The 27,573-nt window shown below is 41.5% G+C and overlaps 1 protein-coding gene across 1 annotated transcript; it reads left to right on the top strand.

The window, feature by feature from the left end:
• Window positions 1–245: 245 nt before the first annotated feature.
• Window positions 246–26,273, top strand: RFX8 (regulatory factor X8; the record flags this gene model as incomplete). The annotated part of the gene is made up of 13 exons (XM_080613532.1): window positions 246–295; window positions 3,676–3,799; window positions 6,575–6,636; window positions 8,141–8,216; window positions 12,119–12,181; window positions 14,982–15,059; window positions 15,588–15,701; window positions 16,338–16,488; window positions 17,948–18,006; window positions 20,027–20,183; window positions 21,705–21,799; window positions 22,980–23,094; window positions 26,014–26,273. The coding sequence occupies 13 exons, from the start codon at window positions 246–248 to the stop codon at window positions 26,271–26,273; spliced, it is 1,404 nt and encodes a 467-aa protein (XP_080469658.1).
• Window positions 26,274–27,573: the final 1,300 nt, after the last annotated feature.

Genomic DNA, 27,573 nt, shown 5'->3' with positions numbered 1-27,573 from the left:
AGACAGCACTCACACACGTTTAGGCCTCTTCCCAGCATCTCTGCACCTCCTGGTTTACGTATAATTCATTTCCCACCTGCAGTTCCTGTACAACTCATGTCTGGATGCAGAGCGCCCCGGGCCTGGGCACCGGGCAGGCGGGGCAGCAGGTGGGGGCTGGGTGGGGAATGGGCCACCCGCCACCCCAACAGCCGGCCGGTACCCAACGGCCCTGCCCTGCCTGGCCCTGCACGGCCACCACCGGGATGTCCCAGGGCAGCCCCACTTCCCTCCTGCATCTCTCCATCATCCACTGGTGCGTGCGGCTGCCTTCCCCCATGGGGATGGGGCTGACGGGACTGCTCGGGGACCATGGATGGGACAGGAAGGGGAGCACTGGGAGTAGGGGGAGCAGCTTATGTGTGTCCCCACCATGCCCGGGGGCTCACAGGACCTGCCCGGTGGGCTTGCTACGGGAAGGGAAGGAGTCCCACTTCTAACCCCTATCACCGTTTCATAGGACAAGTCTGGTTTGCTGCAAAGGCTCCATCATCACAGTGGTGTATGAATGGTGCCACAAAAGAAGGGAAATGTCCCTGAAAGTCCATCTCCTAATACAAGTCTCATTGATGTGGAGGGAGGTCTACATGGGGGAAATGAGATTTTTGTCTCAGCCTACCCACTGATGGGCATCTGGCCCCTGAGCTGCCATCCGCTTGATGTGATGCTGCAGTGCAGCTGGCAATGGCTGCCCCTGCTGGACCAATGCTGGGACCACCCCTGGCTGGACCACTGGCTGGACCACTGCGGGTCGGTGTGCTTTGACAGTGCACCACAGGTCGCTGTGATGCTGCACAGCCAGAGGTATGCCAGCTTGCAGTGACGCTGTGTTTGATGTCCTCCAAGGTTATGTTTCCTTGAGGTGAAGGCAATGGTTGAACTCCTCAGTGAGTTACTTGCTGGGGTGGAGTAAGGTTATCACCATCATTTTCTTGAGCTTTGAGATGTGTGTCATCTGACACGTGACAGCCGAAGGGAAACCAGGGTTACTTTCCTTCTTTCCCCAAGCACGGGTGAGTCCAGCTAGTAAACAGTGTTGAAGCTTTGTGTGAAACAGTAACTAAACATACACGCGAACTTTTAACTTGACAGCAAGAGATCTATCTTTTTATTCCCCTCTCAGTAGTATCTGGGCAAGTGGGAGTTAGTCTGTGCTTTTGGTGTGATATAGATACCACTACTCCCATTTTGAAAGGACTAAAGGAAGAGATTCAGCCAAGGCCATCCAGTAAGTTTGAGACACTGCATAAAACTGAATCATGCCAATCCTTGCAAGGACAAGCTGATTTTTTCTTTTCTTTTCTTTCTTTTTTTAATCACAACAACTTTCTGAATCACCTTTTCATGTTTTGAAAATTTCTAAATACTCAGTTTCATTTTAGGGTTGGTGCATTAACAGTAGCAGACCAGATTTTGGTCCAGGAATGGTGTTAACAGCAGATTTGAGAGTCTGGCTTGCCAAGGATTCAAACCCCAAAAACCTGGAGTCTATGTGAGGTCCTAGAACTGACTGGATAACAAACCTCACAGAGAGTGTGGATAGAAGGTAGTAGATAAATGGAGGAGGTCTTTCCCCATGAGCTTTTCTTAACCTCCATCTTCCTCCCTTACCACTCTCTCCTTTTGATTTTGTTGTCTTTACTAACAGTTTTGTTTCAATGCATGCCATAAACACTTAGGTTTTGAGAACCTTGGGGCTAATAGGCAAGAAGATGAGCACTGTGCTTTTTTCTGTGTGGATTTTTTTCCTGATAGACAGCATTTTTGTATCATTTGTCAGCACTAAGAATGCATTATTTGAAAGAGGATGGCAGTTTAATAGGCAATATATCAATAAAATGAAATTCCCAAATATTTTGTCACTAAACAGTTAAGTGCTGAGGCTAAATTATTGGCAGAAACCAGCTACTGAAGCATGAATTAATTTCTTCTGCACTTGCAATGCCTCTTGTGGTATTATATTAAGGGTGAATTTGGACTTAGATTTAATCTCCTCTGGGAATGCTCAATTATGGAGGGTTTTGAGATGGTTGCTGTAGAAGAAACAAGCATTTCTGCCTGCTGAGAGTCAAAGCTCAGTCAGGACTCTTATCTAGAATAAATTTCATTTACACTCCAGCCCTGTGACAGGAAATACTCCATTAGGGGATCAGATCCCCTCTCCTTAGTGCAGGTTCTTGCTCATGCCTACCTGTGAATCCTTTGCTGATGGCTGGTGGTGGTGAGGAGCTGGCAGGAGCCCAGCCCAGCTCAGCCTCAGCTCTTGGCAGCACCAGCCTCTTGGGCTGGTGGGTGAGAAGATGGGCTCCGAGGACGTAAAAGTGAAGCATTTGGGGCCTTTTGCTGGGGGAGGCAGTCAGCCAGCCTTCCTCCCTGGAGGAAGGGAAGAAGGAGTGAATAAAAAGTGAGCTAGACATCATCAGGCTGCACAGTGACCGCCTTCTTTTTCAGTCTGTTCTAGCAAGCCAGTTTGTTGGAGACCTTATCTGCTATCTACTGCCAATACAGCTAATACAGAGAGATAAACACTGGGTCACCTGAAATCAGGCTGCTAATAAAAGAGAGGATGCTGATTTAAAATCCAGCTGGCTTATCTCACCTGGTGATTATGAAAAGTCTGTTTTCCCAACCGACTTGATTGTCAGTAAAGACACAGTGAGCAACTGGCACTGTGCTGCACTAGCATTCAGCTGATAATTTAATTAAATAGGCATACATCATTTGGTATAACGGAAGCAGAGTCAGAATAAGAAAACACCGTCAGACGATCAGCACGTCATGCTTCGGAAGTTAATCTCTGTGTGTCTTTGCTCCTGCTTTGCTCAGGCATTTGTACCGCAGAAGGCTATTATCTTCTGACATCGAAACCATTGGCATTATCTCATAATTAAAGGTCTTTTTTTTTTTTCCCTGGTGAAGGTATTAACTCAGGCTAATAAGTAACTAAGTCTACATCTTCCTCACCTTATTCACATAAGTAGTTGCATTTACTTGACTGTGGCCATTCCAGTAAGTAGCATGAGTAGAGGGATTTGGCCATAGCATGAGTATTTAAGCACCTAAACCAGTTTCAATCCTGGCAGTTCTGTTACATGGTGACTAAAATTAAATTTCTGTTCTCTTATTAAACTTGTGCTAAAAGCAGTCAGGCTGTATGAGAACAGAATTTGGTCCTTCATAGTTTGTGCACTCTCAGTCCCAAAACACCATATTGCACATTTTAGATGGAAAAATGCTCACATTATTAGCTTTGGTATAGTGGAGACCTTTCTGATTAGAAGAGCAGAGTTACATCCTTTGATATAACAACAGTTATCATATGACAGATGCCAATACTTTCTGTTTCGGTGTTAATGTTATAATGATATTTGCTAAGTTGGGATTTTTTATTAAATATTATGAGATCTAGTTACTTCCTTAGCAGAGCGCCAGCTGATCTCTCTTACACTTTGGAAACAAGGAAAGTAGAAATTTATAAGTAAAAAGAAAAAGCCCCTTATAATTATATACGAATACATATTAATATGTGATTAATTTAATATATACTTCAGTATGTGATTTTAATATGAGCTACTGAAATCACAAGCTAACAATTCTTTCTTCTGACATAAACCAATTGCTGTTTTTCTTTTAAAGGGTAGCTGATAATTTCTATTTGTGTGAAGGAAGCACCATACCCCGTTGGCTACTATATGAATTGTATGTGGAAAGCTGCAGTCCATATTTCAAGCGTCAAGTAAATTCAGCCACCTTTGGAAAGGTACAGAGTAGATAGGATATATAAGATAAGAAGCAGAGATACCTAAGCAGGAAATATGATGATTAAATACACACACTAGATATCAAAAGATATTAGGTAACAGAGAAGAATTAAGTATTACGTTTGTGTCTTTTCTAATGTATTTCTCGTAAGCCCTCATGTAGATGCAGTTATCCTAAAGAGTATTACCTGTGACGGAGCTTATTTTCTTCAAGGAACTGGTGTATGTTACACTAGCAAAGCTTTTTTTGCCAATATATTTTAGCAAGCTTTACTAGGGTAAACAGTGCAAAGATAATAAATTCATCCTTAGGAACTGAATATCCTGTCCTTAAAAGACCCCTTTGGTTGTTACATAATTTCATACTTTCCATTTTAAGTATACTTGGAGAGATTTTGCTCAAACACACCCTAAAAAAGTGTTATAGAATCATCCAAGCAAAGCAAATGCAGATGTAAAACCCAATCTCCTTTAAACAGTTCCACTCTTCTAATACATGGAGGTTGATACAACCTACAGGGCAATTACTACATAGAAATCCCAATTGCAAAGAACACTCATAGCTATTCAACTTTATTTAACAAATTAAGGAAGATAGAATGCCTTGTGATTATTTGTTGATCGTCTTTTTGTTCAGAATTTCCTATTTTTACCACTATTAGTGCTCAATAGCATATAAATAATAGTACTAAGGATTGTTTTAACAAAAACCCAAAATAATTTAAGTAAAACTTGAACCTGAAATTGATTTCATTTGTGTGGATAACCTCATTTTAGGAATCATTTCTCTCAGTTCAGTTTAATCTAATTTTTTAACTTAAGGTAAGTTAAATCACTCTTACTTAAAATTAAGATTTGAGTGAGTGATCTAGCGTGATTGATTGCCATAGCTTAATGAATCATCACCCACAAGCCAAGCCCATGAGTAGAATTTGCCTGGCTTATTGTAGATATTTGCCATGAAGCTAGTTATCTTAAAATCTCTTGGTAGCCAGTGGAGAGAAATAAGTAGTTACATAAGATCCCTCTCACCCTAAATCAGTCATCTCAGGCAGCTCAGATGATGTACAGATGGACTCCATGATCTTAAAGGTCTTTTGCAATGTAAATGATTCTATGAGTCTAAATGTGCCTCAAACTGTTCTTCTCCATTGACTACAAAGTCTGCAGTGACTAGCTTAGACAACTCTACCTCATAGCCACGTAGGTAAGATTAATCCCATCCTTTCTGTACACTTTCAGGTGCTCCAGCATGATTGAGTTACCACCTATAAGCTAAGCCTTCTTGCGGTTTAAGTTAATACATTTTACTTTAAAGTTGTGACAGGTATGGATGAAGCATGAGTCTGGTCACGCAGGAGAGCTTAGTTGATGAGCCATAGCTGCTATAGGTTGGTGCTTGCAACTGTTTGCTCACAGGTTTAACTGACCCAGTGCATTGCGGTAAAAGTTAACACATTCCAAGTGAGCAAGCTGGGGTGCAGCTCCCCAGTGGCTTGGAATGGTTTGTCCTTCCACAGCAGGAGGTGGGACTTTGCAGCAAGAGGCTGAGGAGGGCAGGAACTGCAGCAACCCTGGTTTAAATTAAATATACACATGTAACCAGTTACCACAGCCTAGCTAATGGTCCGAGCTATTAATAATTCATCACGCTGTAGTAACATGACTGCGTTACATGTGTGTGGACTGTATGGACTTTTGCAGTCAAGTCCCATGTGAATCAAAGCATGGTGATTTAAGACACAAGTAATCTCATCCTAACTATCCCTCTGCTCAAATGCGCCACAGTCTCTGCAGAAGAGGCAGTGGGAAGAAGTGTGTGTTTCATGCCACGGGAGCCCCAGTTTCATAGGCTGCCCTTTTAGGACAACGGGATTATGCTAAAATAGCAGCTTGAGAAAGGGAGCAGCTGGGGCAGCACGCATGCAGAAATGTGCAGAGAACAGGACGACTCCAACACTGTTAAAACTGGAGGTCCATGTTACTGTGAGTTAGGGAAATTTGTCCTTTAGCAGGCCTTTGGACCAGCACAATGCATTTTGCACACAGTACAAGCTTTGTGCTGCTGAGTGGAGACTATCCTCACCTCTTGCTAGCATGGAGTACTCAATCCACTGTCACTGCTATATAGGGAATGTTAGCTCCAGCTGCACTGGGTTAGTCTTTGTCTTCACAGGACAGTTCATGCAGAATCTTAGTACTGTGTAGGACCTAACCTCGACAGATGCTGCTTGACCTCAGTTCACATTTACCACCGCGGTGGTCAAAAGGTTGCTTTGCAGCTTGATGAGTCAGGTCCTTTTAAAATAGATAAGTCAGGCCCTATCCTGCAAATACTCCTTGCAAGAGTGAGTGAGTAAGCGTCTGAGTCCCTTGTCTGAGTAAGTCCTACTCAAATGAGTAAGGGTTGTAAAGTATTGGAGAATCAGGGCACCTTCAAGTTCCCTTAACTGATACATCCTATCTCACTGCGGGTGGTCTCCTGGTGTGTGCACTGATTGTGTTTCAGTGCAAGGTAAACCAGGCTAATCTATAAAAAAATTCCTACCTGAAAGAGGTAATCCCTTAAATTACTTAGCTTTCAATCCACAAAAGCCTGATTGGGTTCAGTTCCACAGTTACCATTTGAGAGGTATGCAAGGACAGGTATTGGCCTGCAAATGATGGAAAGCAAAAGAAGTAATTAAGGAGAAAAAAAAAATGTAGCAGATATGTTTTTGCAGTTTAGAATGAATTTACCAAGTCACCTCTAATTTTCTGTTTGGTTTTCTCAGCTTATTCGGTTAGTTTTCCCTGGTCTGGGGACAAGAAGGTTGGGCACAAGACGGAGTACCAGGTATTGCTTTTGTATCCTTTGTTTAAGAATGTTATTTATAACCGTTCTAATAAAAACTAAAAATAGCTGAATTTTCAGCTCCAGCACTAATACAGCAGCTGAATTGCCGATTGCAAGTCTGTAATATATTGCAGGATCCAGAGTGATTCTTGATGTCACCATGTACATTAAAATAGTTAATTCCACAAAACCACCACTTTGGGGCTGCTGTGTTGGGGTATGGATTCCAAATCAGGCTGGGTTTTAAAATACTAGTGCTCCAATTTGTACTGGCTATTGCAGCATGGCTTGCATGAGGCATCTGCGAGACATCACAACCTTACTCAGAGCTCTTGAGACACTGGGCCAGGAAAGCCTGGCTCTGGGATGCACGGGGGTGGCAGCCATGATTAATGTCTGTGTTGTGCTTTTCATCCTCGCACATATCTGTGGAGTGACCCAGTGTGAACTGGTGGTCAGAGGACATGTCGTAAACAGTTTCAAAACATTTAAATCAGACCACCTCAGATCCTCCTCCTACACGCCCTTTCTCTTCCCTTCGCTCTTCTTCGAGAGCACAGAGAGTTCTATACTCTTTCGTTGGTTCAATGTCCAAATTTACAGTCACACTCTGAACACCCAGAGAGGAAAAAGGGGTATTTCCAGGGCATTGACACACACCAATTTTACAAGCATTTTGAATAGCTGTCAAGCACTGGCTTTGAGAATGACATGCCCTTACTTGATCTGCGACTCTTCCCCGCTAGTCTGGACTTGCTATCAGCTTGATCCAGCGAGATCCTTTATTTTGGGAGTGCCTCACCGCAGACACTCCCAGGCTTCTCCCTGTAGCTGGCAGGATTTGGGAGGGTGCATGATAGCCCCCAGCCTCCATGCTGGCTCTCCCCATCAGCAGAAGGTTACCCTCTGCTGGCTGCTGATATTCCAAAAGCACTGCGCTGTTCTCCTGCCTTCCCAGTGACCCAGCCTAGGAAGAGCCAGCTGGCAGCAGCACTTCAGGAGCAGGGGTGGTGATAAGGCTGCTTGCTGAGGTTGGGATAAAGCTTAGAGAAGGTCTGGTGAGTTCCTTGGGTTTTAGTGTGCCATGACCACTGATGGCCACCCAGTCTCTAAGGTACCATGAATGGCTGTGGAACAACTGCACTAAATCCTTCAGCTTCCATGGGGATACGGGGACCTCTGTCAGCTGAGGCTCTGGTCTCTGACTTCACTAATTCTCCTGTACAAACCTGTTGCACCCTATTCACTGGCCTAAGTTTTTTTGTTTAGAAAAAATTCATCATTCCAGGGCAAATCCTATAAAAAAGAGTTTGTACAGAGTTTGTGCAATTATATTCTGCTGGAGAAAATAATTTTTCAACAGAATTTAAAAAACAAATGTGGGGTTTTTTACTTGGTCTTTCCCTGTTTAAATAGAAATCTCATTTGCTTTCAAAGGAGGAGTATGAATTATTTGCTGACTTATTGAAAATCATATGGTTGCCAGTTCATATTTTTTTTCCAGGTATCATTATGATGGAATAGCTATCAAGAAGGACTCTTCCTTTTATGCGAGTTATTGCAGTCTTCTGTCTGAAAAAAATTATCACAGGTTTGCTTTTTAAAATGTTTTAACATAAAATGTCACATGACAGTCTATATATTGTCTGTATATAAAGGTGTTTAAATCACCTCTCGTAAGGGAACAACAGTGAGAAAATCTGTAAGATGAGTATAAATTGATTGCAAAAATCAGAAGTCTAAAAATAACTGATGAATGTAAGATACTTTGGTGGACTAAGATGTAGACATGAGCATGGTCCAGCTGTGGGCAGGCGACGAGGAGTTCTCATAGTTAAGCTCATGGTTGAGATAAGGAAACCACAGGCTCGCGTTTCTCCGCAGAAAAATGGAAAGGAAATGCTGGCATTCTGCAAAGTTTTACACTCCTTTTAAGTGCACAGGAGAATTAAAATAGGTGCAGCCTATGCCTTAGACTTTGGAGACCAGGCTCATATCCTTACTCTCTTACAGACTTGCACATTACTTTAATATGTATATGGATAAATTCTGTGCTTTGTTTTCCATTCTTTAATATGGAGATATAGCACTTTTCTATAACATGAATTTTAGAGGGATACAAGTCAGCCTACTAAGCACCCAAACATTCTAGTGACAATGAAACCACTTCAGTGTCTGTGATATATTATAGTCAGTTAATTGAATGCATGCTCTACAAAAGCATGGAAAAATTATACCAATAGGTTTATTGCCTTTCTCCACGGGTTTTACAGCACAGTAATGTTGCAGGAGCCCATACAGTGACAATGGTAAAGAATCGGACAGGCGGAGGATCAGGTTCTGCAGATGATCAAGTGGCAGTCAGTTGTTATGAGACCAAACAAATTATTCATAGGCAATATTCATTCCCCATAAGACCTTTACTGAAGTGATAACTCTCGCAGCCCATGCACCCAGTAGAACCAGGACAGGCCTAAGATTTGACATCTGTAATGAAGAAAGTTCTTGGCCACTGTTTTAAGAACATTGCGGGTCCTTGGCTGTGTCTCTGCTGATGTTTCCTCTTCAGAGAAAGAAAGGTGTTTTCCTGCAGCGTCACTTGGAAACAGCAATCTTGCTTGTGCATAGCAGGAAAGCTGCTAGTTCTGGTCATAGATAAGATGAGAACAATTTCAAATTTTATTTTTCCTCTCAGCATAGAAACATGAGGAAAAATTACAAAAATTAGGAGGAACCAAAGAAGTGATGTTGGCTAAATCCAGGCCAAGTGGAGAAACAAGGACTTTACCCATAGCCAGGAGTCAGAAGCACTACATAATGCCAGCATAGCTCGTATCCTTAGCGTTCCCCATGGAATCATAGAATAGTTAGGATTGGAAAGGACCTTAAGATCATCTAGTTCCAACCCCCCTGCCATGGGCAGGGACACCTCACACTAAACCATGCCAGCCAAGGCCTCATCCAACCTGGCCTTGAACACTGCCAGGGATGGAGCATTCACAACCTCCCTGGGCAACCCATTCCAGTGCCTCACCACCCTCACAGTAAAGAATTTCTTCCTTACATCCAATCTAAACTTCCCCTGTTTAAGTTTGAACCCGTTACCCCTTGTCCTGTCACTACAGTCCCTGATGAATAGTCCATCTCCAGCATCCTTGTAGGCCCCCTTCAGATACTGAAATGCTGCTATGAGGTCTCCACGCAGCCTTCTCTTCTCCAGGCTGAACAGCCTCAACTTTCTCAGCCTGTCTTCATACGGGAGGTGCTCCAGTCCCCTGATCATCCTCGTGGCCCCCCTCTGGACTTGTTCTAACAGTTCCATGTCCTTTTTATGTTGAGGACACCAGAACTGCACACAATACTCCAAGTGAGGTCTCACAAGAGCAGAGTAGAGGGGCAGGATCACCTCCTTCGACCTGCTGGTCACGCTCCTCTTGATGCAGCCCAGGATACGGTTGGCTTTCTGGGCTGCGAGCGCACACTGAAGCCGGCTCATGTTCATTTTCTCATCGACCAACACCCCCAAGTCATGGAGCCATGCTCTGTCATGGACTGGGGAACATGCTTATAGCCCATGCTTGATTGTAGGGGAGCCACTGCTCAGGTTGCAGACCTCTCCCCTCCTCCACCAGTGAAGGTGCCTGAAGTGGCTGCCTAGACACGTGCTCCTAAAAGCTAGATTTCATTTGGTCAAAACAAGGAAAAGGAGGTGTATTCCAGGGTAAGGCTAACATTTATACAGCATCTAGTGAGCTTGATATAGTTTCTTAGGATAACTTTTCCAATTAAATGTATATATATATATCATATTCAGACAAAGATAATTTTTCTAGTTCCAATGGAAAAGTCTCTAAACTACAAAATTATCTTGTCTGATGCTTCCTTCATTTAAGACAGTTATAAAAAGTCACTAAGCTCTTGTGTGAAGCTAGACAGCTGAAATTAGAACAGCTTCCACTAGCTGCAGACACACTTCCCTGTTCCAAGCCAATCTGCAGGTCCGCAACACTGGGCAGCCGGGCATCACGATAACTGCTTAGTGTCTGATAAAGAACAGTGGGGAAAAAACAGAGTAAGCAGTAAAAAAGCACAAAACAAGCCAGAGAAGCATGAGTAGCACAACCATGAAAGAAACATTTAGGTCACATACAAAATAAGCAGCTTCAACCAAGTGAGCTTGTTTTCTTCTGTCTTGAGATTTGTATATTCTTTGCAAACAAATACGAACACATCATGGAAATACCTCATCTTTACTGTCCTCTTGGTAGGATTCAGTATTTTCTGCAATCAAAATTAATTTTTCATGAACCAATGAAGTCAATCAAACCAGCAACGGGAAATTCTATTTTTTTTTTTTTTAATTGGAAAATGGATATTTAGAAGAAGAGTAATGAAAACTTGAAGACTTTTCTACCTGCAAGAATGAACGATCTCACAGAGATAACTCTGTAATTGCAGCAGGGGTATTTGACCCCCAGCATCTCAATTTTTGAGAGTGTGTTGGTGTGGAAATTTCCAAATTATAGTGAAGAAAATGTTGAATATATCATTTCAGTGCAGTGCAAATGCTGGTCTCTAATTACTGAGAGGAATATTTCTCGACCATACTGAGATAGCTGGCAATTGACATGGTGCTGGTAGGGAGGAACTAAGCCCATGTAGGATCTGGCAGGCTGGGAGCTGTGCTTGTTGGTGTCATAGAAATGGCAGTAAGATTATAATGGTTTGCCTTTGACTACAAAGCAGGCATTTGCTTTTTGATAGTCAGCAGGGCCTCGGATGTGTTGTGTTGGCTGAGGAAGGATGACAGTGCTCTTATACAGCACTTGTGAGTTTTTTCGCTTAGAAATCTTGGATTTTTTGAAGATATGTGTACCACAGCTCTGACAATGATGTTATGAAAGTAGTGTAAATAAACACAACTGTGATCAGTGAGGTCTACAAATGAATTATGGAGATTTAAGGGAATACGGTGTTTACTGATTTGTGCTACAAGAGGATGCCCTCTAGGGAATGGGAGCTTTGAGGACAACCTCTCCCTAAAACGGTACTTGCTCTGGCTCAGAGTACAGCCATGTTAAAAAAATGCCAGGGAATTTTGGTTTCTTAAGAGTTACTTAATGATTCTGGTCATAGGCGAGGCTTGAGCTTCTGACTTCCTAGTGAAGCAAACCCATGATTTTTTAATAAAGAAAATCTGATATGATTCTAGCAAATTAGTTTTTCTAATCTCAGTGTAATCTGATAGTCGACACCATGCACATTTACCACCCTCCCTCCTTTCATTTTCTTTTTCATTCACCTCCTCTGTTAGTCTTTTTGTCATCCCCACCGTTGTATTTCCCATTTTAGCTCCAGTTCCCACCCTATAGCATCATCCAAACTCTGCAAGACATACAGCGAAACTCCTTGTGATTTTGCTGTCACCCATTTTCCACTTCTCCCACCCACCTCTTCTTTCATGTGTCCTCTCTTTACCCAGGTACCACTCTCCATGCAAAACAAGCAGCTCTGCTTGGCAGCCAAGCACCTCTGTGGGCACCAGGTGAGTCTGAACCCCCTTTTCTAACAGTGGGTGCACACAGATATTAGCTTCCCATTGGTATTTACACTTAATCATCAGCGAGCTCCCAGCTAGCTGCTGGGGCACAGGAGCACCCATGCAGCTCCCCTTCTCCCACTTCGCCATCCTCATGGCGGGGGTAGAGGGGAGCCAGCCTGCCGTGGGAGCCAGCCCATCAGAGGAGAGTGATGCTGGTACGTGTTGCCATAGTAGCAGCAGCAGAAGATACAGCTGGCCGCCTTCTCAGGGAAAGCAGAAGCTGGAAAATAGTCATTAGTTTTTTTCACAGGCTTTAGGAATCTGTAGGAAGGACCCATTTGACAGAAGCGTTATAAAACATCTCTACTTACACATCCTTCCCTTTGTCCAGACATCAGCTCAAAAATGTTTGGGAGAAAGAGTCGATAGCTTTACCAAGCATACCTAACATCAATGGTATGCCCTGTCTTGGGCAGCCAGTTTGGTTGTTTCGCTGCAGCACCGCCTTCATGGCAGAGAGCAGTGGCAGAGGGAAAGGTAATTTTTTAGGTGCCAAGTGTCAGTCCTGTGGAAAGCAGAGGAGCAAGAGGAGGCGTTTGCATGTTCCAAGCAGATAAGCTGTTAAGTTTTCTCCTCTGTCCCTCAGGACATGTGGTAGTACCCTGGTTTATAACACATCACAGCAGCCAGGATCTGATTTAGATAGCCTGAGTGTTGGCAGTCACCAGTGAAAGCACATTTTCTACAAAGCCCCTGCCTGTCACCCTTCAAAAGAGCTGAGTCCAGAAGGACCTTGGCGTTTGAAATGCCTTCACAGACAGTGAGCAGGTGCCCGCAGCAGATGGGGGCTTGACTGGAGGAATCCAACTCTCACAGCTCATCCCTTTTACCAGCAACATTTTCTCTCCCTCCTGTAGGATTAGCTTCAGCAAAACAGGCAAGGAGGGAAAGTAGGAAATGGTAAAGCAAGAAAGCAGCCTATTGTGCCTGCATCCCTGGCTTTTCAGCCAAAAGCCAATGGTCAAGCCTTTGCAGGTCCAGGTGACTTCTGACCATGCAAAGTAAATGGAAGAAAGTCAGAAACAAAATGCCATCTAAACTGATATAGGGGGCAGAAAATGTACTTACTGTGAAATCAAAGCACACAGGTGATTATGTTTTCATTATTTGCATGTTTATGAATATTATTATCATTGCAAATTAACTGCAACTACAAACAAAACCCCACAGTTTTGGTTCAAGAGATTGGAAGACATTGCACTGTTAAATGGCTAATACCTTGCTGTCTTTGTAATGAATGGTTCAGTTTTATATTAAAATGAAGAAGTTGGTTTTCAGACTTATTAGAAAACCACGCAGCTGCTGATTGACAGGAAGGAGAGCAGGGTTTGTTTCCCAAACAATGCTCCAACCTACTGCACTCTATCCAGTTTGAGCTCATTTTCTTACTAAATACAGAATAAATTAGTGAGCTTTTTAAAGGTTTTTGGGTTTGTTTTGTGTTTCATATTTTACCACAGTAGAGACACCTGGAGTTATGGAGATGCACCTGGTTACATGAGACAAAGAACAAGAACGGTAAGTATCAGATACATCAGACTTACAACAAAATGTCTAGCTGTGTGCTTAAGTACAACTTCTATATAACATGTTCTGATGAAATACTGTCAACTCATCTTCTTCAAAATAATCTTTGAGTAATCTCACTAAATGCTTACTTCCCCTTCCTGTTTCACCTGGTAGCAAAATATTTTTGTTGCCTTAACGTCAGCTCAAATAATTTTATCTGTGCTGAGAGTGGAAATCGTGGCTGACAGCCCAGGTTTTGAATATTAGGGGAGTTAGTGGAGCACAGCCTTTCTTGTCTGAGGCCCATGGTAACAGACCCTCATGCTGCTGAGGCAGTGTCTTTTCAGTGTGCTCGAGACCTTATTGGCACGGTAAGTATTTAAATACTGGGAAGTAATTAAGACAAAAGACCGCAAACCCTGCTCACTAAAAGGGCAGATGCGAGGCTAGCTGGTGGCAGGTCTCCCATAAGCGTGCTGTCGTGGGATGGCTCGACACCAAGGTTCTTGGAAGTCATCCAGCAGAGCACGAGCAACAAACTTACGTGCACCAAAGCGAGGAAAAAAGGAGAGACTGGATGCCTGTCTTATTTTTATGGAGCACTCTGGTGCAGTAATGAATGCTCTGAAGTGGATGTAATGACAGCTGATGAGAAATGTGCTGTCACCCCGACAGCAGAGCCAACTGTCTGCAGCTTTGTTTAGAAGGTTGCAACTGTGACCTGAGTGCTATGGAACGTATATGTGGAAGATACCTATAGCATTAAATATTCACTGGTTTTGCAAAGAAATTCATGTACTGCTCAGGATTTAAATATTTGGTCAGCCATGCTTGTTTCTTTCAATCACCCTTACTTTCTGAAAAAAAAAAGACAAGTATTTCTCTGCAGAAGTGCATCTCAAAAAATCATGTTATGCAATTTCAATAAAGTACTTCATACTTTTAACAGAACTAACAAGATAATTGTGATCTTTGTATTATTGTTATTATTGTTCAAAATAAATTCTGATGAATTGAGAGCAAGAATTTGCACTGTTCTCCATCTGTCATTTATCTTAAGACTGAACAAGAGACATTTCAGTACCTTTGGCCTGAATCCAGCAGATTCTGTCTCTGGGAGCAACAAGAGCTAGTGAAGAAATACCCCTATGAAATGGTATGTTCGTGTTTTCGGTGATCAAGAGAGTTAGCCCTTTGCCTGTGAGATCTTTTTGTACCCTTTTTCTGGTCATAGGTTGTACTGCTTGCCAATGAGTACTACAGCCATTGTCAAGTCATTTTACATATGGTGAGAACGAGGGAGCTTGACAAGGTATGCCTTTGCTTTAATAACACTCTGACGACAGCAAACCACTGTAAGGATAAAATTGTTTCTGTGTAGCTTATTTACTCTATGGTTTGATCCAATAATCAAACCTCTATGGTTTGATCCAATCTCAAATAGAGATCAAATCTCTATGGTTTGATCCAATTGTAGATGATAATTTATAGACAAAAGGAGCATTCAGTTAAACTATTTGGAAACCCTGAGCACTCCTGGCACATCAACAGGTCTGAGCCTAGCACAAAACACAAGGCCGTGGACACATACCTTTCATTATATCCACATATCCATGACACAATTCTTCGTTTCTCTCCTCTTTCTCCCTCCTCCTTGTGAGGTTCAGCCCCAGGACGCTTCCACTTATGCTAGAGCCCAGCCAGGATGGGGGCAGGCAAAGAGCCCAGTTCCCCTGTCATTCTTTTGCTCCTGTGCTTCTGCGTGTTGCTTTATTGAATTACACTTCACGTTTCACAAGCGCAAAATGAGTGAAAATTCATGAAGGACTTTGTGTGACAGGTGGAAGGCTGTATCATGTCATTCTGGAAGTCTCTGCCGCCCGGAAAGATAGCACTGATGTCCTTGCCAGATGTATGCCAACTGTTGGAAAGCTATGACAGGCAGCTATTCAAGGTATTGTGGACACGCTTGCTTGTTGTAATTATGTTATTATGTGTTTCTGTCTTTTTGGTAGTTCTACCTGATGAAAAGGTACAGCTGTTTCTTGTGTGCTGTGCAATGGGATTTTCGCTCGTATCTCAAGTCTTGTTCTGGCTTCTTCTGAGACAGCACAGTTTAGATTTTGAAAGGAACCAGTGGAATTTGTGATTACTGCCAATTTCCCACTAGATGTTCCTTTGAAAGGCCATAATACCAATGGAGTATACTGTTATAAATGTGGTCTGTGATTCTGGCCTGAGGTTATACGACTGAAATTTCAACTGATAACTGTTTTCCGAATTATGAGACGTATTTTTCTTTTGAGAACACTACTGCATATTTTGATGACATTCCACACAGAAATATGCAGTATTCTGATAAAAACAATTTGCTACTTATTGAGTAGCGTCTAGTAATTAATTTAAGAAACAACATTTATTGTTAGGATCTTTTTCTTTATGCTAATAAATGTAGCTTAGCTATTGCTTAATTGGAAAAAAAAAGGCTTCTTAACATTAACATTTAAACTATCAACACAATTTTGTTTCATGCTGCTGTAAACATCTGTAGCACACCAGTCATATGCAGATCCATCAATGTGTATTCTAGGAAATGGAGAACATCCTACTTCACGATTTTCTGGAGGAGGTGCCTCTGCAACACATTAAGTCAATCAGAATGTTCAGTAAGAATGTTGAACTTTGGATGGTTAATGCTTTGGAATACTTTCCATTCCAGCTCCAAACATCCAAATCTAAAGGTATGTTTGAGTAATAGAGATTTTTCATAAAATAATCTTCACTTAAACTGCAGAGAAGACTGTGTCATGACATTCAGAGAAACTATTTGTAAAATCTTTTTAGCTGAGGTAACCTCCATATTAGTGAGGACTAGAATTAGCTGGAATACAGTTAAAAACAAATAGTCTCAGATAATGTGTGAGAACAAATTTAAGCCAAAATTATTCCCAAATCATGGTAAATTGAAATGTGCCTGAATCTTTTTAAAGATCTGTCTCTTGGCTGTGTAGAAAACGGAATAATATGCAATCTGCCCTCTGAAATTCGGGTATTGTTCTGCCTCTTCACTTTGCAAGTGGTTTTATGCAAATAAATTAATGAATGGCTATAGCAAAGTTCAATATAAAGGGAAAAAAACCCATAGTCCCATAAGGAAACCATGGCTCTGTCATTAAAGGAGGATTTGAAAAAGTCTCTACTATACAAAGCTGTGTCTGTATGTGTGTGTTTGTAAATATGTATTTACGTATATACACATATTTATATATGATGCAGAAGATTCTGACTAAAATGAAACGTTGCTCAGTTGTTCAGTGTGTGAAGACCATCAGTGGGTGAAGACCAACTCCTCAGTGGCAAAGCAGGGCTCCTGTGTAGACTAATGATTGCATTAGCATTCATATGCTCAAGGAGGACTTGCAGACAGTCTTAATTCTGGCATTTCTTACATTTGAGTGCTTGACAGAGCAAACTTAGTAATGTGTTTTTAAAATGTGTGTACATGGAAGTATATGTAATTAATCAGCTGCAACCCTTTGTATATACATTCTGGTCTTTCTAGTTTTTATAAACTTCAGGAAACAGACATTTTCACCTGAAACCCATTGCCTGTCTACAGAAGTTTGCAAATTGCATTATACTCAGTTTGCCTGTAATTATCAGTGACTTTATATTTTATTCTTAAAAAGGATATTCTTGGGTGATGCTTGTCATAATTACAACACAATAGAAACAGAAGAAAAATAGAACCAAAGAAACCAACTAATATTAACAATGCTGCAGAATTATAGCTGCAAAGGTGCAAATGAAAACCCTCAAAACAAAATATAGGAGGTGTAGAAATAATGTTGCTTTGCTTTCATTCACCTTAAACCATGCATGTGAAAGAGTACCAGTCTTGATTAAGAAGTATTTAATGTAAAAAAATATTGCAAGTATTTTTACTCTGTGTCAGGGGTTAACAGATTTGCAGCGAAGGAAGAGTGGTGACCTGGGCAGCTTCCACTGGCAAGCTTTAAACTGTGAGGGTCCCCAGCCCAGCCCATAATGCTGACTCCGTGCCCCTGCTGTGCCCTCCCTTAGCCTCCATAGCTGCCCATGGGATCTACTTTCTAGCTTAAAAAAAACCTGTCTTCATTAATGTTGTTTAGACTGTAAAATATTAATAACACAAAACATCTGCCTCTTCTTCTTTAACAGAAGTTACAGTGTTTATAAAAAGACTCAGGAGAAAGACAGACCTTTCTAACATGGTTAAGGTATGTTCCAGAATCTGTGGAATAAAAAAGCTGGGCATCTCATTCACTCAAGTTGCTTGGACTATTTATGAGATGTTCCCTTGCTCTAGAGAAAGTGACACCTCAGTCCTCATCCATTGTACTTTCCTGGCTTCCAGCAATCTGAGATGAAGGCTATATCCACATTTTGGTACTTAATAGCTTGATTTTGGCATCCACAACATCTTGGGTTAGTGAGTTCCACGGTTTGATTACTTGTTGCATAACTTTATTACTTTAAAATTTCTGCCTTTCTTCATGCAATTCTCTCTGCAAACCTCCAAACCTCTATCCAAAGCTGAGGTTTATCTCATCTCACATAGGAGTCATTTGATATTTCTAATCATCTTTCTCAGTTTTTTCTGTCTAAAACACACCTGGAATTTCAACTGCAGGCTGATGGTCAAAGCAGGTGAGAGTGCTCCTAAGGAGAAGTACTACAGAGGAGCTGTGCAGCTGTAGCCTCTGAATGGTGTAACCAAACCATCCCTTGTAGAGTACTTTGCAGTAATTTAGCCACCTGGTAAGAAAATGGGAACAATTTTGGCAGGCTCAGCATTCAAAAGTAAAAATAGCAACTTTCCCATCATGTGTAGATAAAGCAGGCTGACAGCTGCTAGTACCTGGACACGCACAAGTAATTAGAGCATAAAAAGGTGCAAATTCCCTGCAAGAAAGGAATGCGAATATGATGCTTGTCATTTCCTGAGGCTGATTCCTGCTGCCTCTGATAATCTGTATTTAAGTATTGTCAGAGCTGGGGCTCAGTCACCCAGAGAATTATAGTTAGTATAGTGAAGAGCAATGGCTGAAGGGACCAGTCTGAAATACTGGAGCATGGAGCTGGGTGCTAGCAGCACACTGATGAGACTGCCCCTGGTAGTTCCCAGCCTTTGGGTTGTGTGTTCTTGTTACAAGCAGCAGCAATCCTGACACTGGAAACTCTAAGTAAAGTAAGAAAACAGACTTTGCCTTTAACTTGGCTGAAGGGGATTATGGAGTGAGAATCAGAGTGCTTTTGCTATTTCAGTAAAGCTAGCAGAATGATGAAGAGTTGCTAGATTGGAAATTTTGTTTGCAAACAAATGGTCAGCTACATTCACTGCTGATTTGGGGGTCATGGCAAGCACGTGGTGAACGGGATTTATTAAAATGTTTATGAATCCTGAAGTTTTTCTGAATTTTGCAAAAAATATTTTTCATCTGGACATGGATTATTCATATAAGAGCACAAAATTCAGCAAAAGCTTTAGGATCTTACTGATTTCCATATGGAAGTGAGAGACTGAATGTATAGATTAACAAATTTTAGCAGATTCAGGTTTAATTTCCTTCCTGTTTTCATCATTTCGTCAAGAATCTGAAGGAATACTGTGTGATATTAGCAATTAATAAGAATAAAAAAGTGAAAGATTAGGATCAAATGTTAGGCTGAAAATTATTTGCACTGTCAATGTGAGTAATACATTTGGGGACAAATACGAAGCCAGATTCATTCACAAATGACTCATAAGCAGATAAATGTGATAAAACCCTAACTAATATTATTTTAACTAATACCATATTTCTAATGTTATTTTTACTTTCTCAAAGGTTTGAGCAACTTGAGAAAACCTGCCTTTGAATTTAATTGAAACATGTGCTAAGGACAGATAACATCGACGGGAAAGTCAGCCTTGAAACACCATTCAATGTTTTAAACAAAATGCCATTATTTGGCGTTACTATAATAACTGTAGGCAGAACCAATTGCCCAGACACTTCAATTATGTTGGCTTGTCTGCTTCATCATAGACAACACTGCAGAGTGCCATTGAAAAGAATATCTCCCAGAACAAAAAAACTCTTGAAGACAACTTAAGATTCATCTGCTTTGATTTTTTTTCTCCCCCCAGTTTGGAGACTGGTTATGTAAAGTCTAGTATTGAATAAAGGAAGCTTTTTGACTGACCTAAGGGCTTGAGAAAATGAAAGCCATTAACTGTTTTCCTATTCTCTATAGACAATGAGAACAGTCTTGAACAGCCACAGCAAAGTCACTGTTTTGCGATCAGACTTGCATGCTGTCATCGAACAGGGATTTCTGGATATTCCTGGAAACCTCGTTCAAAAGGCATTTAGGAGTCCAGAGGAGCCGCAGAATGACATAGAACTCAAATGTAATATTTTTTTGCTACATTTTGTGTATTCACTTAAGCCCTTGCTTCCCACTGTTAAAGCTCCAGCATTTCCTCTTGTTTTCCCATGATGTCTGCCCTAACAGGAATTACAGACTTGCCGTAACCCGAAGTGCTGGAAAAGAGCAAATAGAACTTAGAATGGAGCACATAATATTACCCTTCTAACTTTAAAGGTTAAGAATGAGAGGCTTTCCATACTGACTCAAAGCTTTTCCTGTGGCAGCAGCAGTGGGGTTTGTGTTTCTTCTAGAAGAATGTTGACAAGCAGGGATATTATTTTTTTATCCTTTTCTTTGACAAAAAAAAGAAGTTTTTAAGCATTGCATTTCACATTTTCCTCTGCTATTAATTGAAGTGCACCGAATAATTTCTTGTGGCCAGATTTTAAAATACTTTATGCTGAACTGGGCGAAGCCCTTCCGCTTTCATGTCCTTTTGCTGTACTGCAGCCTGTAAACAATAAAATACAGTTTGTATGCAGCCTTGCCATAATGCCTTTCATTCTCTTAATGAAAAAAGAAAGAAACATAATGGCAAGTTAATTTTTAGATTAGTGGGCTGCCATTTAAATTATTAGTGAGAGACTGGCAAGTTGAACTAGGCTGTGCACAGAACCGATGGTGGGAAACCTCAGCTCTTTATTCCTGCTCTGCCACCGACTTTCTCGCTGACAAGGGATGTGCCACAGCCTTGCTATCACTTCTTTCAGTAGGAATAATGATTTTCTTTCTTCATAGAACCATCAGAAGAACCATTTTAAAAATATTTATTTATATCTTGAAATCAAGTGCAACGCTCTTATTACATTTGCTCATTATATTAATGATGATCTTACTCTCTCCAAGGCAGATATATTGCATTCTTTGTTTTCTTTGTTTTTCCAAACTGTTATTTATAATAAGAAAGGTTTCACAGACCCTATCCATATGTCTTCCTGAAGTAAGATGTCTCATTAGATGGGCATAAATTTAGAGAGGAGCCACAGTAATGTACCTTTTGGCACTGGGTGGTAGGTTCCAGTCTTTCAGGGGAACAGCTGCCTGATATGTATCAGTATTATCTCTATTTCTGTTGGTCTACAGAATGTTCTGCATTTTCTGTTATTGTTTTGAAACCATTTTCTCCGCCTCAACAGATAAACCAGTATTTTCTTTTCTCAACCATATAAAATCTCAGGTAAGTAAGTTGGCATTGCATATAACCAAATTCCAGCTTTCACATTGGAAGTGTTTATTCTTGCCGCTTTCGCCATGATGCACTAGGTCAGTGCAGATACAGTAGAAATGGACATAAACGTGAATTCTGGCTGATTTCAAAGTAGGGTACAATTCCTTAGTAAATGAACAGTATAATTATATTAATCAAAATGATATAAACAGATGTCTTAATATGTTTCAAGCTAAAGATAAAAGAAAGAGAAAATGAAGCTAAAAACTGCAGAAACAAACCAAAAAGCAAACCAATCACTTGAAGTAATGATCTCCCTTCTATATTTCATAGGTTTGAATGACTTAGTGTCTTTGCTGACACCTTTCACAGATATCCGGGTTCTCTTGAACTGTGTGTCTTCGAATCTTCATGCTTTTGTCATTCAGGTATAAAATTAATAATTTCAGAAAAGAAAGAGTGATCATACAAATTACCCAGCTGGCTGTCACTAGTCTGCAGGAGCTACATGGTGCACTAGCAACCTGACCAGACTGCAGATTTGCATAAATACAATTTATGCATGCTGCAGAAAAAGGGAGAATTAATTGGCATACAAAAATTCCATCTGTGCAAACAACTACAAGCATATTTCTGTGCATATATCCACTTGGGCAGTTTCAGTATCTGCTCTCATTTCATAGCCACATATCCTAACAGTTCCTATTAAACCAAAATTAAGAAGAAAAGCATTGGTAAAAATGAAGAGAACACTTCACGATTCTTGAAAACGTTGATGCATAAAACTGTTGACCTTTAGCAGGTGGTAGGAGAGTGATAATTTCTAGTGCAACGCCTACAGCTCCTGTGAAAGATTCAAGTATGACCATCCTCACATATGCACCTTTCCATACGTTACCAATTCTACCACCCCTGTTCCATCACTGATTCCGAATTAGAGGTAGCTTAAGGGTACTGCTGCATTCTGATGGTTGCCAGCCCAATTAACTTGGGTCTGGGTGGTGGTTAAAAGTTTGTTTGGGTTTGGGATTTTTTTCTCTTTCTGAAGAAGTAGGGTAAATTTACTTCCTTAGCTTTTATTTCCTTGTTTTTTATTCTTAATTAAGACTAGTACTTTGCAGTGCTGTGGTGCCTTCAAATCACAGAACCCTCAGCTACCTCAAAGGATGGTCTAGAGAAGATGGAACAGGGCTTTTCCTGGGGGTTCACAGTCGTGGGGCATAATGCAATGAACACAAGTTTCAGCAAAGAAAATTCCCAATAGATAAAAAGAAAAGAAAACAAAACAAAAAGGCCAAGAGAGTAGTTAAGCATTTGAAGAGGTAAGCTGGAAAGGCTGTGGAACTTCCATCCCGCAGCTATTCAGAACCTGGGTGGACAAGGCTTGAACTGAGCTGGCCATGCTTTAGACAAGAGATTGGATTAGCTGTTCAAAAATCCCTTTCAACCTAAGTTATTTTAGGATTCTGACAAAAAAAGCAAACCAGAAAAGAACACTGGTTTTGTTCCACCTTTGTATGCAATCTGCATAGGGAAATGGTCTGCAACACGATAATGAATTATTCTAACCAACTTTCTCATAAAGCAATTTTTTTGCTCTACCTGCAGCCAAGCAGGAATAAAGAGGAGTTTAGAGAACTAGCATCAGATTTCCATTTGAGATGGAACTTCCTACTGAGAACAATAAGCAAGGCTATGACCCTCAACGACACAGACAGTTTTGGTAAGTAGGATCTTTGTGACTTGGCTGGCATGCCCCTTTCTGACCTGCGATGGCAGAGGCACCAGATCATTTTAACTGACATAAATTCATACTACAGTCAATAGGGCATCACTTCTTCCTTACTCCCTTCCTTGCATCAAGCACCGTTTGCCTGGTGATGTGGCTAGACAGGCCAGGGACATGAAATTATTCCTTTTTTTACCAAATTAGTTCTCTGAGCCAAACCCTAGGATAAGCAGCAGGGAGGAGAATAGGAGCGTGCAGCTGGAGATGGCAGGAAGGGCAGGACTCCCTCTCTCTTTCAGCAGAAGCCGTTATTTGTCTATGGGGAAATGAGGAACAGTAGCCTGAGGTGTGTGCCTTTGCTCTCCCTCTCTACAAGAGCTGCACACCCCAGCAGAAGGGTGTGATGGAGAGCTAGACCCACTAACATACAAACCCATAAACATTACAGATATATCAAGTGGTGGGTCCAAGTCCTTCGGGTTCTTTCTGTACAATACAGCCAGAGTAGAGCCACTGCAATAACAACTTGCCAGAAAGGCGGTTGGTACCTTTGACAACAGCTATTTGCTCCTTTTCCATACACCTTCCACTGACTTAAGTGCTTGCCTAGCCAGCAGCAAGCCTGTTTAAACAAACTGACTAAAAACTGGTCACTCCTTTAGTTGGGTTAGTTTTGCCTCTGATTTAGGGTTCTGAGCTGTCAAATGTCAGCACAGCAGGGTCCCTTGTCCATCAGTTGTTGCATTACATTAGTAACAAAATAATCAGTCCTTCCTTCCCCTCCACAGGAGTTCTCTACAACACTCTCCAGTGCTGCATGCAATATTTTGGGCAATGAGGGAATCTGGAATGAATTCCAAGAGCAGCACTGGAAGTATAACGTTTATTGAAATTCCCCGCGATGATGAAATCCTCTTCCTTCTTTCCACCACAAGAAGAGTTTAATGAACTGCGTCCCTGTTCTGCAGTTGTCAGTGGCTAGGGACATAAATGATGGAGATCGTCCCTTCCTCTGCTGAGCCTTCCTTAAACTAGTTACAAATAATATTTTCATCCTACTTATGACAGCCTTCCTACTATACTTCACCACCACTAATGTTGAATTTATTCTCACCTATGAGAGTTAAAAATATTTTTTAATTTTGTGCTGTGGTGCTCCAATTGATTTGGTCATAATTATCTCCTTGGTTTTTTAAAATTTTGGGTTATATCATCTAACAACGTCCCTTCTTTCCCATGTTTCTGTTCTGGTAGGGTATTGAGTTTTAGTGGACAAGGCTGATGCTGTGCTGTTAACAAGCCATATGGTGTAGAAGTTCCATAATCAGGGTCACTGCTTTTCAGAAATCTCTTAAATCTCAGTATTTCTTGCAGGAATGGTGGACATCCTGCAAGTCAAAGTATGTAACATCCACACTGAGGATACACAATTACTAAGGGAAATGTGTGAGCATCATGCTAATGCAGTGTTAATGCAAAACTGCACCTCATAACAGTAACCAAAATCAAACAAATCAAACTTACTTCTGTCTGGAGCTCTTGTCTTGGAGCTTGGCACATCTGGCACACATAATGTACTGTCATACTCACACCTCTGAATTCAGAATTGACTTTCAGGATTTACTTTCACCCTTTTCCAGCCCAGCCTTCACATGGGTGATGCCCAAGTGTGATCAGAGGAAGTGTTCAGCTACTCCCATTGCAAGGCAGCAAGGAGCAAGTGCCACAGCAGCCAGGGCTAAGGGGGCCTCTACAGCTCTTTCAGCTCTGCCTCCTCCCCGACAAACATGCCTTTACATATCTCTATCACAAAGCTTCATGTCAGCTGGTAAACCTCCCTTTCCATACCAGCCTGCCTTCCAGGGCATTCAGGAACGTATTGCTGAGCCATGCTGGCTGGAGGCTGACCCATGCATTCCTTTTCTGTATGCAAGCTTTTCAACCTACTCCCTCTTCAAAATTGTGTCCGTCTGTATCATCCCAAGGGACAACTGAAGTGGTAGCTTTTGTTTCGTGCTTAGTCTTCTTGAATACACTGAAAACATCTGTAAGACTGTTAGAAGCACTCATAGACTACTAGTGCCAGCTCTGCATAGTTTGAACTCCAAATATAATAGCCCTTTTCCTTGACCCATAGATAAACAAGCACTTCCACTTAACTATAATTTAAAGATGCACAAAAGGACAAACAGCATAATGCAGTAGCTTCTCAGACCCATATAACAAGGGTAATAAAAAGAGGCAGCTTTTTTTATTTTTCAAGCTCTGTAAACCTTAGTTTTTCATATAAATTCTGGTATCTCCTTGTTGATGTCCATATAAACATGTTTGTGGGATGCAGAGGTTATGAATTGCTAGATTAATTCCTGCGCAGGTTTATGGCATGGAAGAAGACTTACTGTTTACTGTGAGGGCTTTCAACCAAGGTTAAGATTCAAAAGTCAATGGCCTCAGTGAGTCTGTCTTGGCTTTCAGCAGTTATGCCCCAAGCTGCAAGGTAGGCCATTTAATGTCATAGGTACAAGACATATAGATGTATGTAGGAGGGTTTACTTGGCAAGATTTATCCATCTGAGGGGAGAATTGGGGGTGATGTGGTTGATGATAAGCCTTGTAGCAGCAGTGAATGTGGGGGAAGAACTTGAGCGGGAAAGCATATAAACAGGAGTACGCTTTCCTCTCTAACTAAAATAAGGGGGGGACAGGCTTTTGCTTACGTTTCAAATCTGCTGTTGGTACCTATTTTGCTGTGATATTTGGAAGTACATAATCTTGTAACTACTACCTGATGAGTGCCAGTCTGCTACTTTGTCCAGCCCATGACTATAATGAAGCCCTTCAAAGAAGAACGCATCATGAAGATAAGGAAATGAGGAGGTTGTTAAAATTATTTTTGCTTTTCTTTAAACCTAGGATCCTGGCATCTGCTTAACTTGCTACTCATGGATTTTGTGGCTCACATTTTCCTGTCCTATATAGAGGAGAAGGAAGATGAAAGTTCCTGGGCTGCAAAGCAAAATGAGTTCCCTGTTCTGTGGTATTACAAGCCCAGCTATCTCTGGGGCTGTTTTGCAGAGGAGCAACGTCAAGCCCGTACTCTACAGCCAGCTTTCACAACTTCGATGCAGAGCCAGAAGAACTTTGGAAAGAGCCATGTTTTTCCAGAGTTCTGAGATGTTTGGTGGACACAGCCACGGGCAGCAAGGTGAAATAAATGCTAACTTTAAAGAAAATAAAAAAAAAAGAAAGGGGGGGGGGAAGGGTAAATTGGGAGGGATCTCAGGAAGTCTGTGATTGTTTGGGGGATTTGAGGTGTGTAAAGCAGTAAAAATGAAATCTTCATATCCCACCTCCACCCCATGATCCTACCAAGGGACTGTAACCTCCACACCACCCACCTCCCCATTACCATAGTTCCCTGATTCTTTCCTTGGGTTTCCAGAAGACCTTTGGCACTCCTCCAGATTCCCTGAGCATTGTCTAAGCAAGAGCAGTTCTGGTGGGTTGGGAGCAGCTTGTGGGCTAGCTGACAAACAGGCTGCATGCACTCACTGTGCATGACGTGGCCTTTTCTCACTACTAGAAGCACTGAGAAGCTCTTTTCCCTCCACCTACCTGTTAGTTTTATCAAAAGATGTATGAAATCCTTGAGATCTTTCTGCTCCACTGGACTTCCTTGCAGTCGGTCTGCTGCTTCAAACTTACTAGCGTAAGGGATGACATACAGGTAGAAAACAAGAAAGACCTGAAGTCTTCCTAGGACACAAGGCTAAATATAAAGACATATGGGAACATGGATCAAGCCTCTGTGCTTAATACAAACGATGAATTAGACATTTGTCTGTTTCCAGAAGTCTCTTCCATGCAGTAACAGCCCTTGTCTTAAATCTCAGAGAACATTGTGTTTTCCAGAAAATGGTGCTGGACAAATGTTAATGGCACCAAGGCTCATGAAGAAAATTACATTCTTAAGGTGATGCTGCTAAAGCTGTTTTACTCTCAAGATGTATTCAGCTCCCATAAACTAGGACCAGGACTGGAAATGGACTGTTTTAAAAGTCTTTATTAGTTATACAGACCTGTCGTGGACCCTTGTTTTTTTAAATATAAAATACACCAAAAGTAGCTCAGCAATGAAAATGGGAAGGGAGGAAGAAGGTACAAAGGGGACAAACCAAGAAAGATTTATATGTGTGATGGGTGTGTTTGACAGCTCCTGCTGTTTTTCAAATGTAATACAATGAACCATCCTGCCATAACCCCTTAATGTCAAAAATCAAACTGAGCTGCGTGCAGGCTAAGAGTAAGAACTCACTAAACCACTGGTGGTCAGAAACTAGGAGATAAAACAGTAGAAATCTTATTCAGTATCTGCGCTCCTTCCTGTGCTCTTTCACTACGCTGCCCATATGGGCTTTTGTATGTCCCACTATGCCCATTGCAATGCAGGTGTCAGCAGACAAGGGTTTGTCT

This window comes from Psittacula echo, assembly GCF_963264785.1.
Source record: "Psittacula echo genome assembly, chromosome: 3".
NCBI classification, from domain to species: domain Eukaryota; kingdom Metazoa; phylum Chordata; class Aves; order Psittaciformes; family Psittacidae; genus Psittacula; species Psittacula echo.
This window is presented reverse-complemented; position numbering and strand designations above follow the sequence as displayed.